Raw genomic sequence first — 19453 nt, 5'->3', positions numbered from 1 at the left:
TAGAATTTCCACTGTCTCAGTGGTGACATTTGCATGGAACTAATTGCCCCAGATGCTGTGACCTTGCTGGTGGGGGCTAAGCTGCCAGGCAGCGATGACTGGTTTGGAAAGGCACCATCTGCCAATCAAAATCAGGCTTCAGAAGGCAAACGGCTAATCCTCCTATTTGTGGTAATGGAAAACTGGTACTTACATGCTCTCACACCAACGTTCTTCTCCTAGGGTCACGCTGCTGATGTGTTTGAGGCCTATACTCAGCTCCTAACAGAGATGGTACTGAGACTGCCATACCAGATCAAAAAGATCGCTGACACCAATTCTCGAATCCCACCTCCTGTCTTTGATCATTCCTGGTTTTACTTTCTCTCAGAGGTAAGTGAAGGTGCCAAGCAGTGTGCCAGCCAAGGAGAGAGGACGCCAGGGTTCTGGCTGGCTTTGTGGCCCTTTTCCATTCTGACCCTCATGTGACATTGCAGAGCCCCTCCCACAGAGTGTGATGTCAGCAAAACAAGCCATTCGCTTTAGTGTCTGATTCTGTACGTTACTCGGACCCCTTCCACGGTAATAATGGGCCGGTTGGATGACTTGGGCTCCGCTAGGGAAACAGTACACTAACTTAGCAGTTTTTAATATAGGGGATTGTTAAGCAGCTACTGGAATCCAGAACATTAAAGGTAATTCAGAGAGTAACTGCAGGAAGCAGCTTCCACAGCCCTGTGAGAGCAGTGACAGGTATCTGCCAAGCAGCTACTGTTGCCGCGCAGCTCCGGGGCATGTGCTGTGGCCGAGTGAGGGAGTTCTCAGAGAAGCTGGTGTTGGGGCTGACTCGCTGCTGGGGAAAGGGCTGTTGCTGGCATGGCAGCACAGAGGAAGGAGCGGGTCCCTTTCCCTTCTGCCATCCAGAGTCCCTCCGGTGCTTTCTGCAGGCAGAACCGAAGAGAGAGAGCCAGCTGGCAAAGAAGCAGTGTGGTTAGCCTAATTCTGGACTGGGTGTCACAACATGGGTGCTGGGTAGTTTTGGCTGAGAGGAGCTTAATAAGTGTAGGGGCATCTCTGGGGCGGAACAGCTGTTAGTAAATCCACTTAGGCCATTGCAGGGTGCACTGAGGTAGTAACCTAACCCAGCCTTTGCCCAGCTGTTTCACCTGAATAGGAGACTCTGCATGTTTTTCCTTTATAGTTTCACTGTGGGTAGGCCCAAGTGGATGGCAGCTTCCCTGCAAATTCCTAAGTACCGAGGAAGAGGAGCAGAAACACTTTTTCCTCTAGTTGGCTTCTTTCTTTCCGTGGTTTTGTTTCTCCCAGTCTTTAGGGATTACTCACTTCACCCAGGCCAACTTGGCTAAGAGGAAACGGCTTGGCTGTTTCTTACCGGTTTCCACTCACAGATCACAAACACCTTGGGAGCCATGACTGGTAGAGACATGGTCTCAGGGTCCTGCGCATAAGTGCCTTCCCTCCCTCCAGTACCTAATGATCCAGCAAACTCCATTTGTGCGCCGTCAAGTCCGCAAGCTGTTGCTCTTCATCTGCGGGTCCAAGGAGAAGTACCGCCAGCTCCGTGACCTGCACACTCTGGACTCACACGTGCGCGCGATCAAGAAGCTGCTGGAAGAGCAGGGCATATTCCTCCGGGCAAGCGTGGTCACAGCCAGCTCGGGCTCCGCCTTGCAGTATGACACGCTCATCAGCCTGGTACGAGAAGGGCCGGGTCTGGGCAGGGGAGGGGGCAGGCGCGGGGAGCTAAGGGCTTTTACCGTTCAGAGAAGTTGTGGTCAGGGATGAGACCCAGGCAGAGCCATGATAGCTGACCAGCAGTCATGCCTGGCAGCTCAGTGTGTGGGATGTCCCTCTCAGCAATCCTGCCCCACCTGGCATGTCTTCCTCCATTTCAAGGAGAGAGGCCTGAGCTTCTGCCTACTCTCAACTTGCTCATTTCATGGATACGAGAGTCAACCTAAAACTTTTGCACGAATGCTATTTATCCTTGAGTATTACTAGATAAATGATCGAGGTTGGTGCATAAAAATACCATACTGCTTCAAGAGAAAGGATTTGATTTTGAGCAGTGAATTGAATTATAGGTGGAAGCATCTAGAAAGAATGTCTAAATAATAACAGTGCTAATCTGGTGTCTTTGCTGTTGTGCCAGTGGGAGGAAAACGTACACTTTGTTTTCAGTAGTTTCTCAGCTCATGGCTTACCTGAGTGCCTTATGGAGCAGACTAGAAGTTTCCTAAAAGCAAAGGACCTTTGGTGTGGATCAAACGAACAAGTTTAGTTATGAACTACAGTGCTTGTGTGGGCCGTGGCCCCAGCTTGCCATGTGCTGGACCACCTGCATAGAGGGCCTTGTTCATTTTGCACCCCACAGCCCGGGTGGTGTCCCCTCTAGGCGGCAGGTACGGTGCTGTGTGGGAGGCTTGGCGGGACACTCAATTCTGTGATCGGCTCCCACTGCAGATGGAGCACCTGAAAGCGTGCGCGGAGATCGCCGCCCAGCGAACCATCAACTGGCAGAAGTTCTGCATCAAAGACGACTGTAAGCAGCGCTGCTTCTCTTGGTTACTGTTCTTCTCAGAGCTGCTTCCCGAGGCTCCTGTGTGCTTACTGTGTCGCTACGGGATGCTCGTGGTACAGCCATGGAAAGATACCTAGGCAGATGCTGCCGAGCAGAGTTGGCGAAGAGAGAGTCTTAAGGGAGTGATAATGGCCACAGGCAAAATCAAAGTCAGGCTGTCTGACTTCTAGATTAGTTGATGAAGCTACGAAACAGTATGGATTCTAGAGAATGGCCTTTTGCAAATGAGCGCGGGTGGACCACCTGCCTTCCAGTCGGTCTGTGTCTGGCTGGATGTTTCCCCAGAGGGTGTTTATTCTCGGCACCATCCGGCAGAGAGGAAGCGGGCAAGGGGGCTGGTGGGAACAGGGCAGTCCTGACTGAGTGGCGAAGTTGCACCTGTCCTTGAAGGTGTCTGGTTGTGGTCACCTTGGAGCTGAGCCACCCTCTCCTCTGCCTACAGCTGTCCTGTACTTCCTCCTCCAAGTCAGCTTCCTGGTGGACGAGGGGGTGTCCCCGGTGTTGCTGCAGCTGCTCTCCTGTGCGCTGTGTGGCAGCAAAGTGCTCGCTGCCCTGGCAGCCTCAGCAGGTTCCTCCAGTGCTTCCTCCACCTCAGCCCCTGTGGCCACCAGTTCTGGACAGGCTGCCACACAGTCCAAGTCATCCACTAAGAAGAGCAAGAAAGAAGAAAAGGAAAAGGAGAAAGAGGGTAAGAGTCTCCCTCTCGTCCGGGTCACCCGCGTGGTATGCTCTGATCTTCTCATGGAACACATGAATTAGTCTTGTTTGGAAAGGTCTTTTATCCTAATCTGTAAGGGACCTAAACGCCAAAGGCCCTCTGAGGCTCTTCTCAGTCACGTGGAAGGCGATCCCCTAAGCGGCGTGACTGCGCAGGGCAGTCGGAGCGCATGGAACATGTATACTGGGTCCCGTTTCTTCTGTAAAGCAACAGTCCCTGCTGTGTGGCGAGGCTGTCGGCATGACGTGAGACGTGCTCTGGGTGCACCTGGGAGGGCATTGACACAGGCTGGGCAGCCAGCCTGTGGCCACACAGCAGCAGCTTTTCTACTTGGCTGCTCTTCTGTTCTTGGACAGCTGAGAGGTGATGGGCCTGCGTGCCAGTGGAGGCGGCTCATGCTCTCTTGTTCCCAGGTACCGCCGTGAGGTCTCTAAAACATGGGCTGTTTTAGATCACAGACGTTTGAAAGGGAATTCCCCCTCTAGTGTGACTGGGTATTTAATTTAGCGCCAGGCCTTGGTAGGTCCTTTGTCCTGTACTGTTTTGGTGGCATTATGATGTCTGACTTGGGGCTGACCTTTTGTCCCCCAGTAAACAGTTGAAACTTCTAGAAATGGACACATCCTCTGTCCTCCCACGTAGAAACAGGGGCTTTAGGGCTCTAGATGACGACTTCTTCAGTCTCAGGCCTGTCCTGACCTCGCAGGTGAAAGCTCCGGCAGCCAGGAGGACCAGCTATGCACAGCTCTGGTGAACCAGCTGAACAAATTTGCAGATAAAGAGACCTTGGTCCAGTTTCTGCGTTGCTTCCTCCTAGAGTCCAATTCTTCCTCAGTCCGCTGGCAGGCCCACTGCCTGACTCTGCACATCTACAGGTAGGGCCCGGCTGGCTTTGGCAAAGTGGGTCTGGAGCCAGTGCAGACGGTGCCGCTCCCTGGGCTTTATGTTGCGTGCCGTGGGCCGCCGTGTCAGCACTACGCCAGCCCGAGCCCTGCTGACTGTTAGAGTGTCTGCTTTCAGCTGTTAAGCCGATGCCATAAGCAAGAGGTGATCCGGTTTCTACTGAAGGCTGAGTTTCAGTTGGTGAGGTGACCGGGCTTGCCTCTTAGGCTACAAAGCTGTGCTTCTGCTATTGAGAAATGCTGGATGATGGGAGTGGGCCACCTCCTGAAGATGGGAGAGGGCTGGCTGCCACCTCTGTTGGCATCAACAGAAGAGCTGCAGAACCATTCAGACTGAATGCGGTGTTGTGGGAAATAGATACACTCACAAAACACCGCCTGGGCTCTGGGTAACTACTCCATCTTGGGGGTTTTCTGCTGCTTGATAATATAAATTGTTGTTTATCTACAGAAACTCCAGCAAGTCGCAACAAGAGCTCCTCCTAGACCTGATGTGGTCCATATGGCCAGAGCTCCCAGCCTACGGTCGTAAGGCTGCCCAGTTTGTGGATCTATTAGGGTATTTCTCTCTGAAAACCCCACAAACAGAGAAGAAGGTAACAGTTGATTTATGGTCAAAAAACCTAACTTGCCATATTCTGCCTCTCCCCCTTGAGCCAGTCCTGGGTGAGCCACCCCCAGGAGGGTTGCAGATGAACTCTGCTGGTTTAGTTTCAGTGTTCTCCATATACCAGCAAGTATGGACACTGTGGACTTGACTTAGCCAATAAGTAGAGCAAAGTGGGGGAAGAAATGCAGCGCTCGTGCAACTTGCTCGGGAAAGAAGCTGCTGCTCTGGCACCCTGAGGGGGTTCCCAGAAGGTTCTGCCGGGAGTTGGCACGGTGCGGCTTCCCATGAGTGTGGACACCGTCTCCCCCACAGTGTCTGGAGAGGTGGGGCAGTCACCACGATCACGGGTGCGGAGCCCCCAGTGGCAGGGAGTCAGGCCCAGCTCTGATTCTGTAAGGGACTGAGAAGTCTGGTGTTTCTGGGCCAGCCTCGGCTAGAAAGCGAAAGACTAAAGCCCTCCCGCACCTTTCCCTCTTCCCCATTGACTCTGGTGCTCCTGTTGTAGCTGAAGGAGTATTCGCAGAAGGCACTGGAAATTCTACGCACTCAGAACCACATTCTCACCAACCATCCCAACTCTAACATTTATAAGTGAGTGTCCTTTCGCTTTTTCCTATTTGATGCTTGGTGGGTGGGCTGAGGGCTGTTTCTACATTGACAGCCTCTTACCTGTGAATCAGTAAGTCCTTGTCTAGTTGATGCTTGAATCCCTTGCAAACAAAAGTATTCAAAGTGTCTGGTGTGCAGTCCCCTAGAAGGTTTCTGGTTTGAAGAGTCTTAAGTCTGTATCCCATAGTTCACATGGAGTGACTGCATTTCAGAGACCGCACTGCTAGCGTTAGCTCAGCTCCCAAGTTGTCATTTCTCTGGCTTAATTTTCCATTCCCCCCCCCCCAACCTTTATTGAGCTATAGTTGATATGCCACCAAACTCACCTATTTTCAGTATTCAGTGGTTTTTAGAAAAATTGAGTCTTAGAGTCAGATTTTAACGTTTTAGGTTCCCACTGACCTCAGGACAGCTCAGAAGTCGTAGCTGTCTATGGTCAATGAACTGAAATTCCTCCCAGTGACTTTTAGACCCTGTTGGGCTTTCTTGTGTTCTCTGTGTACTCTGGGGGAGGGTTCCCTTTGGGGGAATTTGAACCAAGGTCTTTTCATGACTGTGTGGAAAGGGTTGCTTTGACGGTGAGGACTTTTTTATGCTGACACTGATTTCCTCCCTAGCACCTTGTCCGGCTTGGTGGAGTTTGATGGCTATTACCTGGAGAGTGACCCCTGCCTAGTGTGTAATAATCCAGAAGTGCCATTTTGTGTAAGTGACATCTGGAATGTGGACAATCGTGGGGCTTACAGGGCCAGGGGTTTCTTGCTTCGGAGACTGATTATTACCGCATAGATGTCTTCTCCTTAAGTGGGTGGTCATGAGTGGTGTGAGTCCTTCCCTGCCACTCTGGTTCCCTTAAATATTAATCCATGGATAAAGAGTTGATGGCTTTGCTGAATTTTGAAGATGGTAGGATGAACCTTCGGCCTTGAACTAACACAGTGTTTTCCATGTGCTCTTGTGTTTAGTATATCAAGCTTTCTTCCATTAAAGTGGACACACGGTACACCACCACCCAGCAGGTTGTGAAGCTCATTGGCAGCCACACCATCAGCAAAGTGACAGTGAAAATTGGGGACCTGAAACGGACTAAGATGGTGCGAACTGTCAACCTCTATTACAACAACCGAACTGTGCAGGCCATTGTGGAGCTGAAAAACAAGTACGGGCTTCTCAGGCTTGGGGCGGGGAGGCCAGCTGGTAAGACTCAGCGCCAGTTGTTGGCTGTGGTTGCTGGACTCAGGTCAAGCATGACCTCCCCAAAGGCCCTCTGGGTCCTCTTATTCCATCCAGTCACAACTGAGGGACAGAAGTGTGACACCCGCTCCCAAGGGTGCTGCCGGCGCTTGTTGGGAATGATGTCGTGAGCTCTGGGCACCTGCACCTGCTGCTGCTCAGCCTTCTGGGAAGGGGCACCCAAGTGGGGGCTCCCGGCTCTCCCCCCACGTTACTAGAGCAGTTGCACTTTTATACCAGGCGTATACGGGGCAGAGTCATGATTGCTTGGATTAAGAAGGCTCTTCCCTCGCTCACAGAGCAGGAGGCGTACTCCTCAGGAAGCTTCGTTAGTACATGTTCCTTCCTTTCCTGCCTGGCGCTTTGCGTTCGTATTGGTTACGTTGGCTCACAGAGCAGGAGGCGTACTCCTCAGGAAGCTTTGTTAAACATATTCCTTCCTTTCCTGCCTGGTGCTTTGCGTTCATACTGGTTACGTTGGTTCTTCCTAGCTCTGTGTTCACGGTCTAAATGAGAGCTAGTCACGTGGGCCAGAGAGGACCCGTAGCATAAAGTCTCAGCAGTGCTCTTAGAGAACGCAGATACTACTTGGATGTTACGATTTGGAAGTGTGGTCTTTGTCCATGAGGTGAAATAAAGCATATCAACAAGTGGCCTCTAGGACTTCTGCTTAAAGCCAGTTTTCTTCCTTGAAAGCAGAGTTGATGTTGGTGACCTATAAATTGAATCTGTTCATTGGAAAATCTTTCCTGCTGGAGGAGGTAGGTCTGATTTCCATTGTGTAGTCAGCGTGCAGCTGGTAAGCTCTCTGTCCCGGCTCCACTGCCTGTCTCTTCCGCCTTGGGGAAGTTCTGCAACTTCTGTGTCCTTTACTGCTAAATGGAGATAAATTCCCATTCAGGATGTTAGTTTAAGGATGAATGAGTTAGCTCCAGTGCTGGGAGCAGGTTGGCACATCATAAGTGCTCAGTGGTTTCTGCTCTCATTCTGTGAATACACTTACTGCTAAATTACGATGCACCTCTGCCTGGCACTTGGTTCACATCCTGCGTGGCATTCTGCCTCTCATGGCAGCTTGCCTTTCGTCCTTTCAGGGTGGTGGTTGTGATGGGAACTGAGTGCAGTGGTTAGCACTGTGTGCCTCTGGGGTTTCAGGCTTCCCTGTGATGAGCTTTTGAAATAATGTCCTTACTTTGATACTTGCTTTATTTTCTGTATCTCAGAAGTTATCATATATAACATTTTAGCACTTGTATGAGCTCTCCTCATTTTACAGAGAAAGGGCAGTGGTAACATTTCTTTTTTGAGAGTGGCCACTTCCTTGCCTTAGTAAAATGCCGTGGACAGTCTTTTCCTTCATCTCATCAGGCTGCCATCCCTGAGGGTTAAATGACAAGCTCTCAGGCTCCCACCTCTGTCTCACACTGTCTTTCCTAGGCCGGCTCGCTGGCACAAGGCCAAGAAGGTCCAGCTGACCCCTGGTCAGACAGAGGTGAAGATTGACCTCCCCTTGCCCATTGTGGCTTCCAACCTGATGATTGAATTTGCGGACTTCTATGAGAACTATCAGGCCTCTACGGAGACCCTGCAGTGCCCACGCTGCAGTGCCTCGGTTCCTGCCAACCCAGGGGTCTGTGGCAACTGTGGAGAGAACGTCTACCAGTGTCACAAATGCCGGTACGTGAGCGGTGTCGCCATGCCCGTTCCTTGTGTTTTTTCCCTGGGAGTCTCCGTTGGGCCATTTTAGAGCCTGTCTCACAGTCATCAGGAGCTTAAAGACATGGAATATAAGATGTGAGTGTGTGTGCACGAGCTTGCCCATCCTGTGGAAGGATTCCTTAGTTTAGTTCTGAGTCTTAATGGTGGCCTGAGTCTTCCTAGCCTGCTCGTTCCTGTCCCTCCTGGTGCCTGCACTAGTCTCCAAAGTGCAGATGTGGCAGAGTTCATCTTCACAGCATCCCGTCCCACCCACCAGACCTCTGCTCCCCCGACACAAACCTTTTGGTTCTTCAGGTCCATCAACTATGACGAGAAGGACCCCTTCCTCTGTAATGCCTGTGGCTTCTGTAAATATGCTCGCTTCGACTTCATGCTCTATGCCAAGCCTTGCTGTGCGGTGGATCCCATCGAGAATGAAGAAGACCGGAAGAAGGTGAGGCTGGATCCAGCCTGGTTACAGGGCAGTGATCCGAGCTTGGGCAGAGTGGGTGAAATGCAGCATGGGTTTTCTTCTACCTCATGTCATTCTCAACTCAACATTATTTTCAGGGTGCAGCTTTTGGGAGGGAGCAGATAACAGTGTAAGGTTGGCATAGGTTAGCAGCCTTGGTTGCAAGTGCTTGGTAATTTTTGCTCTAATTCTATGAATACACTCACTGCTAAATTACGATGCACCTCTGCCTGACTCTGCCTGGCACTTGGTTCACATCCTGCGTGGCATTCTGCCTCTCATGGCAGCTTGCCTTTCGTCCTTTCAAGGTGGTGGTTGTGATGGGAACTGAGTGCAGTGGTCAGCACTGTGTGCCTCTGGGGTTTCAGGCTTCCCTGTGAATCATGGGGCAAATAGCTTTGGATCTGGAAAAGCAGAAAAATTGGATGACTTCCTTTGAAGCTGTTGGCTAATACTGGCGTGTCCAGTGGCTAGTTCTCGGCTAGGATGACTTGGTGGGATGACTGTTAGAGGAGACCGTGAAGAGGGGCCTCTTGGCAGCTACCAGAAGTGGCGTGGGCATGCAGGGGGCCGCGCAGCTCTGCACACGTGAGGCCCATGGTTCAGGTTCCGCTGGATTTTGTGATATTGTGTGACCTGGCAGAAATTCTCTTTCTCAGCATTGTACGTTATGTGTATATTGTATTCTCACTCCATGCCCACAGCATATTACTGAAAATAACATACCCACCTCAGAGTTACGGTGAGGAATAGAAACAACACGAATGCAGTGTCTGTGGGGAACATTTCAGTAGACGGCTAGCAGTTCAGTTTATGCAGGGCAGCTCCATCCTGAAGCCTTCACTCATGTCCTGCCAGGCTGTTTCCAACATCAATACCCTGCTGGACAAAGCGGATCGGGTGTACCACCAGCTGATGGGACATCGGCCACAGCTGGAAAACCTGCTCTGCAAAGTCAACGAGGCAGCGCCTGAGAAGCCACAGGTAATCCTGGGCCCGAGGGCCATGTCGGGGGGCACCGGATCTGAATCAGGAGAGAAGACTGTCCCTGGGGGAGGCCGACGGCACGTGGCTCACTGCTCACTCTTGCAGGATGACTCGGGAACGGCTGGGGGCATCAGTTCCACTTCCGCCAGCGTGAATCGGTATATCCTGCAGTTGGCCCAGGAGTACTGTGGGGACTGCAAGAACTCTTTTGATGAGCTCTCCAAGATCATCCAGGTAGTGAGGTGGGGGCAGCTCTGGGGTATGCGCGCTGGTGTCACTGGCAGTGTTCAGAGCAGTCCTGCGCTCGGCAGCAGTTCAGCTTGGGCGCGGCCCTTGTCCACCAGCGGAAGGTCTCCCATCGCAGCTGTGGCGCGTAACGGGAAACAGAATAGTGAGAATGATGGGGGTAGCTACTGAAATGGTTTTCTTTGACCACTAACTGTCTTTTAGGAGAGAGGTTCCTGGTTTAAAAAAAAAAAAATCAGATGCCTTGTTTTCCGATAGATCCTGCTGCAGGCTCGAAGGCGGCGCAGACCCCACTCAGCCCGCGGGGTGGATGGCGGGTGCCGCTGTAGAGGGCTCGTTGCCATGCACCGAGGCTGGCGCATACAGCAGAGGAGCCGGTTTCCTGCTTCTCCTCCCCACCATGTCACTCCCCTAAAATTTGGCAGCGTGGGTCTCTTCTGACCTCTGCCTTTGTTTTTTGCTTGGGAGTTAAGGGCATGTGCCTGCAAGCAAAGACAGAGTTCTGTCTCTGCCACTCAGTCTCGGTCAAAGCCAGCTTGCTTTGTTCTCTGTAACGGGGGAATAGCGCCTTTACTGGGTGGAGTTTCCAAGAAGGTTCAGTTACGTGGTGCCCATGAAGTTTTGTTTTAAAACAAAGCTTTCCACTTGACCTTTTCTTTTTCCTTAGTTTAATGGCACCTTTCTTTCTCCTTTGTATTTGTTCTTAGAAAGTTTTTGCCTCACGCAAAGAGCTGTTGGAATATGACCTGCAGCAGCGGGAGGCGGCGACCAAGTCGTCCCGAACCTCCGTGCAGCCCACCTTCACCGCCAGCCAGTACCGCGCCCTGTCTGTCCTGGGCTGCGGCCACACGTCGTCCACCAAGTGCTACGGCTGCGCCTCGGCCGTCACGGAGCACTGCATCACTCTGCTCCGGGCCCTGGCCACCAACCCGGCCCTCAGGCACATCCTCGTCTCGCAGGGCCTCATCCGGGAGCTCTTCGACTACAATCTCCGCCGAGGCTCTGCGGCCATGAGGGAGGAGGTCCGCCAGCTCATGTGCCTCCTCACTCGGTCAGAGCCTGCGCCTGATTCCTAAGGCCGGGGGTTGGCCGGGGCGCCGGGAGCGCTAGGGGGTGCGGGCTGCTCGTAGGAGAGACAGGAGCAAACTCGGGGAGCGCCAGCAACTCCATTTCACTGTTAATAGGGTCTCGGCTTGCCCCTGGTTCTCCCTTCCACAGTTTCAGACAGCGCGCCAGCTGCTGGCTGAACGAGCTACGGGGCTTTCAGGTGCCCTGCCGGGGGGGCTGAGGAAACCCCCCACCTTCACATGACTTTCTTGCAGTGCAGTGCTGTGACGGTCGATTCAGTCAGTTGATACTGTCGCTCTCGTACTGTGTGAGCTTTATAAATTAGGCTTTATCACAGGCATGTTTAGGAAAAGCATAGTTTATGATAGTGTTCAGTATGGCTTCAGGCATCCTGTAGTCTTGAAACCTATCCCCTGTGGGTAAAGGGAGGCTAACAACCGTCGCAGGGAGATTTCCTGAGTGCCGGGGAGGAAGGCGGGGTGAGTGGGCACTCGGACGCAAGACTCGCGTGAGAGAGGAGAAAAGCCTCGTGACGGAGTGCGGGCTGCGCTGTGTCTGATGTTTGTTCTGTGCGCTGAAGCCAGTTACGCCGCTTCTCTGAGCGCGAGTTTTCATCTGCAGACTACTGATAAAGGCCTGAAAGGCTGTGGTGAGGATGCAGTGGAACAGTTCGTGGAAGTAATGACTTGGCCTGGTGGGGTGCTTGGTCTGGTACCAGAGCTGTCTGGGTTTACTTAATGAGCTTTGGTACGCATCTCTGGAGCATGCGGTAGTCAGTATTACTTGCTGTATTATTTGTTCTCAAAATTAACTTTTATTGAGCATCTGCTGAATGCCAAGAGTTGTTCTAGCCTGAGAATTGGTGGTCAATGAAACAGTCCCTGCCCTTGTGGTACCTGCTGTTCAGATGGGGAGCAGAGCAGTAACCGGTCATTACTTGTAAGTGCAGCATCAGGAATCTAGACTGAAGAGAAGCAGAGCTGAGCTGCGTCCTGATTGTGGAGGGCTACTCAGCAGGGCACAGTCGGGGGCCTCTGAGGGCCAGGCTTGTGCACAGACCTGGGTTACAGTGGGTGAGCCAGGCAGACATGGAAGACGAGGGTGGTGTGCACTGGGGACAGGAGGGGACTCGGGGATGGTGCGGGCGAGGTGGAGTGGGCCGAAGGACACCGTGGGGGGCTGCAGGGAGGGAGCTCGCTGGGGACCAGATCCAACCGGTCATTGTGAGGACTTTGGATTTTGCGCAGTGGCGTGGGAAGCAGACATGAGAAGATGTGCCTTTTGCTCTCATTCGTGTAACCTTGTTCACAAAGGAGCAGGAGAAGCGGTGGAGGCAGAAGGCAATGAGAAAAATGATGTGGCCGTGGCTGGGGATGGTGCTGGGGCCTGTAGCGCCCGGGGCCTCTGCGCTCTGCAGCAGTTTGGGGAGAGAATGTCCCAGATGTGGGTGCTGCTTTCCTTCAGGGTCTGCGGGCCGATGATGGGCCCTTCTTAGTGCAGGGGTGTGTGAGGCTGGAGATTTAGTCTTGCCTTGGAAGACCACTGATTTCCTTCTCCCCGGGTTCCTTCACATGGAGAGGAGAGACCCAACTAATGGGTGAGTAATAGGACTGTTTCTTTCTTCCCCAGAGATAATCCAGAAGCCACTCAGCAAATGAATGACCTGATTATTGGCAAAGTCTCCACAGCCCTGAAGGGCCACTGGGCCAATCCTGATCTGGTGAGCAGGCCAGTTTCCCCTCTGACTCCTCTTTTACTTGCGGGGCTTCCTTATGCCAGTCTCATGTGATGGCTGAGGAGGGAGCAGCAGGCCCTCTGCAGAACTCACATCTTAGATGATTTTCCCAGGTGGAGCTCACTTCTGAGGAAGGGAGAAACAGGTGACGGGCTCTTTATACAACAGCCTTCTCTCCTTTTTCTGTACTGCCACTTGGAGTGGACGTGTTAGCACTGAGTCCCCAGGTCATAGGCCCCAGACCTGGGACTGACCCTTCAGGGCCTCTTCTACTCGTGACTCTTCCTGTTGGCCTTGCAGGCAAGTAGTCTTCAGTACGAAATGCTGTTGCTGACAGATTCAATCTCGAAGGAGGACAGCTGCTGGGAGCTCCGGCTGCGCTGCGGTGAGTTCAGGGACCATGTAGCTAGAAGGTGGCGTCCTGGCCACGGAGGGAGAAGCAGGGAAGGCCATACTCGGCCAGCCTGGCAGGAACAGGTAGGGAGGGTTTTCTGTTTGTGACTCACGCCCCTTCCCGTTTCCAGCACTCAGCCTGTTCCTCATGGCTGTGAACATTAAGACCCCCGTGGTGGTTGAGAACATTACCCTTATGTGCCTGCGGATCCTGCAGAAGCTGATTAAACCGCCGGCTCCAACCAGCAAGAAGAACAAGGTACTGGGCCAGCCTGGGGGTCCGAGAGGGAGGAAAAGACACGCAGACTGCTCGTGCCCAACCAGCCTGGGCCCTGCCTCTTAACAGCCTCTCCGTCACCCCGAACTCATTTGGGGGTCACCCACACTTCTTTCACTGCAGTTCAGCAGAGACGGGTTGACATTTTGGGGAAGGAAGTTTTTCAGGGGAAAGTTGAGTGAAACATGTGTAGAGTAGAGCAGTTAGCCTTGGAGGGCTGCCTCTTTCTCCAGGCAGGCCAGAGGATTCTGTCTCCTGATCTGTGGAAGGGGAATCTGGCTTCCACCTGAGAGAGTTGTGAAGGAAACTGACTTGGTGCAGATCACATTCTATCCTTGCTAATAAATGTCATTTGTGGTCAAGTGCTGTTTTCCTGTCTAGAATGTTCTTCACTTTGTGAGCTGCTCCTTGAGAGATCCGTTTCTTTGCTAGACTCCTTGAATCGGGGCCTGCCTTAGTAATATTTTTGGTTTCCATTGTATAGGGTGGTATTTGTCATATAATAACCACCTCATAAATAATTGCGAGGGGAATGAATGGATTTTGTGTAATATACTTTTCTTTCCTAACTATGTATCTGTGAGGCAAGCTTTTTTCTTTTCACATACTTCATCCAAAACAACACGGCCGTTAGAACTCGGTCACCTGTGAGAATCTAGCTGCCTCGGGAAGGCAGTCATGAACTAGTTTTCAAAACCATAAAACAATGCCATCCTTCATCTAGGTGATTTCTGTTTTGGAAAATAGAAAATGTTGAAAAATGTCATTAAGTTTGTAATGATTTTACTTTTTAAATGAATGAATATTTGAAGAATTTCTCAGCCTTCATTTAATAAGTAAATATTGAAAGCTCTTTAGAGTTCTCAAGAGTAATGAGAGCTTGAGGCCAAAACATATGAGATGCACTGGCTGAGGGTGTTGTCTGGGGCTCTTGGTGGCTTAGGCTGGTGCTGGTTACTACGGACTCTGCTTGGGACTTCGGAGACCCTTGGAAATGCCTGTTTGGGAAACTGCAGGTCAGCCTTGGTGCACGGATGACCTCAGGAGCCAGCTTCATCTCACCTGCACCGCACAGGCCACCCTAGAGCCCAGCGTGGGCTGTGCTGAGCTATGGGATGGGTCAGAGGGCTTTACAGGGGCATGGAAGATGGGAACGCCGTTCCTTCTGGTCTTCTTGCCCTTTGCTTGTCCCCTTGGGCGTCAGTGCTGCTGTGCTGCTGCGGTGGCTCTGGTGTGCGCTGTCACCCTGTCCCGTCTCTTCTAGGATGTTCCTGTGGAGGCCCTCACTACAGTGAAGCCATACTGCAATGAGATCCACGCCCAGGCTCAGCTGTGGCTCAAGAGAGACCCCAAAGCGTCCTATGAAGCCTGGAAGAAGTGTCTCCCTATTAGAGGTGTGCCTGTCTCTTACGCACATGCCAGTCTGTCCTGCCGCCGGCCTGAGAGCCCTGCAGCGCCCCTCCCCCTTTTGGGCCTTTACTCACCCCTCCCTGTACCCCTTGGCCTGGCAGGTTTAGATGGCAACGGGAAGTCCCCCAGCAAATCGGAACTGCACCATCTCTATCTGACTGAGAAGTACGTGTGGAGGTGGAAGCAGTTCCTGAGTCGCCGTGGGAAGAGGACCTCCCCCTTGGACCTCAAGCTGGGCCACAACAACTGGCTGCGGCAGGTGAGCGAGCTCGGCCCTAGCGCGTGTGGCTGTCCCTCCGCAGTCGCTCCCCTCTCTTTGCTGGTCTTGCCTCCTTCCAGACAGGTGGTAGGGTGGTGTCCCGTGGGGGCTGGCTGGATCAGGGTGTCCACGGCTCGTCGTGCTCTCTACTCCTTCCCGAGCGCTCAGTGAGACTGGCCTCAACACCTGTGCTCCACTCTCCTCCATCTTCTCTTGTCCTGTCCCTGGTCTTTCTAGCTAATGCTTTGAAAGAATAAATATAGAGGCCCTCCCCGGTGGCGCAGTGGGGTAGGACACAGCACTGCAGGCCGGCCACAGCCGCTTCAGTGTGAGTTCGATCCCTGGCCCCAGCAGACCTCTCCTGACCTGCCCGCTGCTCCCCTGGGCAGGGTACTTCGTTAGTTACCTACCTATTCTGCTCCCCACTCGGTCCCTGGTGAATCCTCTCACCACCCCTGCACCTCTGGCCTGTACCCCAGTTCTGTATGTATAAATAAATAAATCATTAAAAAAGAGAGAGACTAAATATATAGAGCAGCCAACTTTGAGAGCACCTGTTTGTCTGCTGATACGTAAGAGGAACTTGGTTTACGTAGTGTGTAAGTATCCCGCGTGTAGGTGTCCCCGTGGAAGACCTGGCATCGGAGAACACCGCTTCTCTTTGACCTGGGTCATGGTCTTAGCTGTCTTCTCCAGGTCACTTGCTGGAGTAGACCTCCAAGAGAAGCAGCCTCTGAGCAGCCTCTTTCCCAGACTGCACTAGTCGGGCCTTACATTAGCTGGTGGTTTTCCCCTTGAACCTGGTCCTGAGGAGGGGCCAGACTTCTGGGTGAGGGGCGTTGATGGCGACTGGGGTCTGTTGAAACAGACCGGCCCTGATGGGCTTCTCTCCCGTGCCTGTAGGTGCTCTTCACACCCGCAACGCAAGCCGCGCGGCAGGCAGCCTGCACCATCGTGGAAGCACTGGCCACCATTCCCAGCCGCAAGCAGCAGGTCCTCGACCTTCTCACCAGGTACCACTTGAGAGGGGAGGGAGGGTGCTCAGACTTCATCTGGCTTCTCCCTCTTTCCTGGGGGATCTGTAGCGCAGGCTGAGGGACACTCTGGGCCGTAGCCACCTGCTCCCCATGGAGGCCAGAGGGCGTAGGCGCATTGCAAGCTGCGGCCCTGCCCCCAGCGTGCACCGGCTGCGTTTCCTTGCTTAGTCCTCGTTTGAGCAGCACGGGCTTGACGGGTTCGATTAGCCCATCTGCTGGAACGCAGATTTGAAACTAGGCATTCAGTTCCAGAGCCCTCGTGGTGACCACTCGGTGTCACCTGCCTTACTGTGATCGTAGCTGCAGGCTCGCGGCCTGCGTGGCCGCCACTTACGTTTCCATGCTCGCTGTTTCAAGCCCTTGGGCCTTCTTAATGCTTCTTGTGCTCTGAGTTCTTCCGAGCATGAGGGTTCCAAAGCGGGAAGTTTGGGGTCTTCTTGAGTGCCTCCATCTTTTAGAATAAAGGGGTTGGGGGGAGGCAGAGGAGAAGGGCTGCGGAAGACAGGCAGACAGGAGCTGTCAGAGCTACTGGCGCTCCTCACCCTCTCATGCCTGTCTCTCGGCACCAGTTACCTGGATGAACTGAGCGTGGCCGGGGAGTGTGCGGCCGAGTACCTGGCTCTGTACCAGAAGCTCATCAGCTCAGCTCACTGGAAGGTCTACTTGGCAGCACGGGGAGTGCTGCCCTATGTGGGCAACCTCATCACCAAGGTATCCTCCCCTCGGGGACTCTTCCCTAATTCTCCTTTCAGCGTACACTTTGATACATACAATTCATGGTGTTCCATTTTACTAAAAAGAGCTGAAAATGTTATTTTAATGACCATTATATTTCTATCGAGCTGTAGTGTTCTCCAGGGGGCGTCCAGGTGGTGGCTGGCTTGCCAGCCGGTCTTGACATCCTAGTGGCTGTCCTAGGAAAGGAGTCCTGCAGAGCCCGCCGGAGAGGGCTCGTAGCCCACACATCGGCGCCTGTGGAGAGAGGGGGGCCGCCAGCTCCTGGGCCAGTGGTGGAGTCGGCCGTCATTGCCAAGCCTCACACTAACTGTTTGTCATGCTGTGTAGGAAATTGCCCGCTTGCTAGCCCTGGAGGAGGCCACTCTGAGCACTGACCTGCAGCAGGGCTATGCCCTCAAGAGTCTCACAGGTACCTGGGGGCGCTGCCTGCCTGTCATGCTTGGAGCCTGGGTCTCATTTGGGACTGACGCTTTGGTCCTTGGTTGCTGGGGTTGACTCTTCCCTCCAGTGGTGACCACGGTGGGAGAGGAGCCCTGCACCAATGCTCCTCACTCACGGGCACACGTTCACTGCCAGTCTGCCATCAGCCAGTTCCCCGAGAGCCTGCTCCCTGCAAGCACAAAGATAACATTTCCCTGCTTTTGAGTTGCTCATTCCTCTTTTGGAAGGTTGTGCCTTTCTTGCGTACATTCACCCCAGCGCCTGCAGCAGTTTTCCTGTCCCCACAGGCCTCCTCTCCTCCTTCGTCGAGGTGGAATCCATCAAAAGGCACTTTAAGAGCCGTTTGGTGGGCACTGTGCTGAACGGGTACCTGTGCTTGCGGAAGCTGGTGGTGCAGCGGACCAAGCTCATCGACGAGACCCAGGATATGCTGCTGGAGATGCTGGAGGACATGACCACAGGTAGCTGCCCAGCGTGGGGCTCCTGCCCCCGCCTGCCTGGGCGCCGGAGTCTGACTTCCCCCGCCACCCAATGCCAAACATTAAAGGAAGATAATTTCCTTTATCAGTAATTTGCTTGGGAGAAAGGAAGGGTTATTTCTAGTACACTCCTCCCAGCAAAGGGGTAGCTCTTTCAGGGCACCAGCTTTATGTATGTGGGGCATGGGTCCTGCTAGACTTTTTACTTTGCAAGATTTGGGGCTTTGCATTTGGCTTTTAAATCTTGGACACCAAAGGTCAAGGCCAAAACTAATCTCATTATTCTATTAACTTCCTTGGACTTCTGATTTCTCTTAAAGGTTAGCTTTTTATTCTTTGTTAGTTTGGTGGTTCCCTAATAATTCTTTATACGTTATTTAAAGTTACTTTTAAGTGCTGATGAGGGGGGAACAGGACAGGGAATATATGTAGCCTGCTTAGTGCCAGGAATGGAAGTTCTTCTCAATGTTATTTTCATCAGGCCTTGCTGAGGTGGCTTTTGGCTTTGTCAGTTGGATTTTGTGTGTGTGTGTGTGTGCGTGTGTTTTTAAGATTTATTTATTTATGCATTCAGAACTGGGGTACAGGCCAGAGGTGCAGGGGAGATGACAGGATTCACCAGGGACAGAGTGGGGAGCAGGACAGGCAAGTAGATGAAGTACACTGCTGAGGGGAGCAGCGGGCAGGTCAGGAGAGGTCTGCTGAACCGTGTGGTCACCTCTGGGTAAGACAGGGATCGAACTCATGCAGAAGTGGCTTTAGCTTCTTAGTGCTGTGCTTTAACCCGCTGTGCCACCAGGGAGAGCCGGATTTTGTTTTTAAGATCGTATTTCTTCCTCCTTCTCTGTCCTAAAGGCGTCTCTTTGGCTTACAGGGAGCAATCTGCTCAGTCTTGTAGAATGAAGCTTTAAACTTTTAACTTCTCTTTGTTAAAGAGAAGTCCACAGTCTCAGTGGAATACTGTTCAGATTGTCCTTTGGTATTTTTGAGTTCCAGTGCTGGGCAAGGATGCCCCCTGAACAGAGCATAGTTCCTTTTCTAAGAAGGTTACACTTTTGTGGGGGCGCAGACCTGTACACCACGAACCATGGTGTGCTGCATCGGTGTGGGCATAAAGGCTTGAGTGGAATGTTGCCGTGTACGAATTAGTTTCAGGTTTCTAGCTGAGTATTGGTATCACCAAGTAGAGCGTTAAAGACTAAAGACAGCACTGGGATTAAAACCAGCACTGACAGTGATGGTTTCTGTATGTGAAGCTCTGTCCTAACTGACTCAGCCACTTTCCTTCTGCCAGGTACAGAATCAGAAACCAAAGCCTTCATGGCCGTGTGCATCGAGACAGCCAAGCGCTACAATCTAGATGACTACCGGACTCCTGTCTTCATCTTTGAGCGACTCTGCAGCATCATTTATCCGGTGAGTGGTGGTGTTCTCAGCGTGTCAGCATGAACTGTTTGGCCACGAAGCCTCTTGGTGAATCACTGTAGTGCGGGCGTGGGTGGCCCTCATCCTCTCAGAAGGCTCCTCTGCCATGCAACAAGGCAGCCTCATAACCCCTCT

At 52.6% G+C, this 19453-nt stretch overlaps 1 protein-coding gene across 1 annotated transcript in view; it reads left to right on the top strand.

Moving 5' to 3' along the window:
• UBR4 (ubiquitin protein ligase E3 component n-recognin 4) overlaps nt 1-19453 on the top strand; it is a 110555-nt gene that overhangs the window by 69693 nt on the left and 21409 nt on the right. Inside the window, exons 64-87 of the mRNA XM_004679358.2 lie at nt 223-372; nt 1468-1695; nt 2464-2542; nt 3024-3269; nt 4006-4174; nt 4653-4797; nt 5317-5402; nt 6038-6125; nt 6386-6579; nt 8091-8330; nt 8667-8805; nt 9682-9807; nt 9916-10044; nt 10764-11107; nt 12754-12844; nt 13160-13244; nt 13384-13511; nt 14794-14923; nt 15041-15198; nt 16102-16211; nt 16805-16946; nt 17301-17382; nt 17702-17875; nt 19188-19309. Of these exons, the coding sequence (XP_004679415.1) occupies nt 223-372; nt 1468-1695; nt 2464-2542; nt 3024-3269; nt 4006-4174; nt 4653-4797; nt 5317-5402; nt 6038-6125; nt 6386-6579; nt 8091-8330; nt 8667-8805; nt 9682-9807; nt 9916-10044; nt 10764-11107; nt 12754-12844; nt 13160-13244; nt 13384-13511; nt 14794-14923; nt 15041-15198; nt 16102-16211; nt 16805-16946; nt 17301-17382; nt 17702-17875; nt 19188-19309 (3585 nt within the window). The remainder of the gene's footprint in view (nt 1-222; nt 373-1467; nt 1696-2463; nt 2543-3023; nt 3270-4005; nt 4175-4652; nt 4798-5316; nt 5403-6037; nt 6126-6385; nt 6580-8090; nt 8331-8666; nt 8806-9681; nt 9808-9915; nt 10045-10763; nt 11108-12753; nt 12845-13159; nt 13245-13383; nt 13512-14793; nt 14924-15040; nt 15199-16101; nt 16212-16804; nt 16947-17300; nt 17383-17701; nt 17876-19187; nt 19310-19453) is intronic.

The sequence above is a fragment of the Condylura cristata genome, unplaced genomic scaffold (assembly GCF_000260355.1).
Source record: "Condylura cristata isolate star-nosed mole 26May11 unplaced genomic scaffold, ConCri1.0 scaffold00008, whole genome shotgun sequence".
Lineage (NCBI taxonomy): Eukaryota > Metazoa > Chordata > Mammalia > Eulipotyphla > Talpidae > Condylura > Condylura cristata.
The sequence above is the reverse complement of the archived record's forward strand: the minus strand, read 5'-3'. Positions and strand labels throughout refer to the sequence as shown.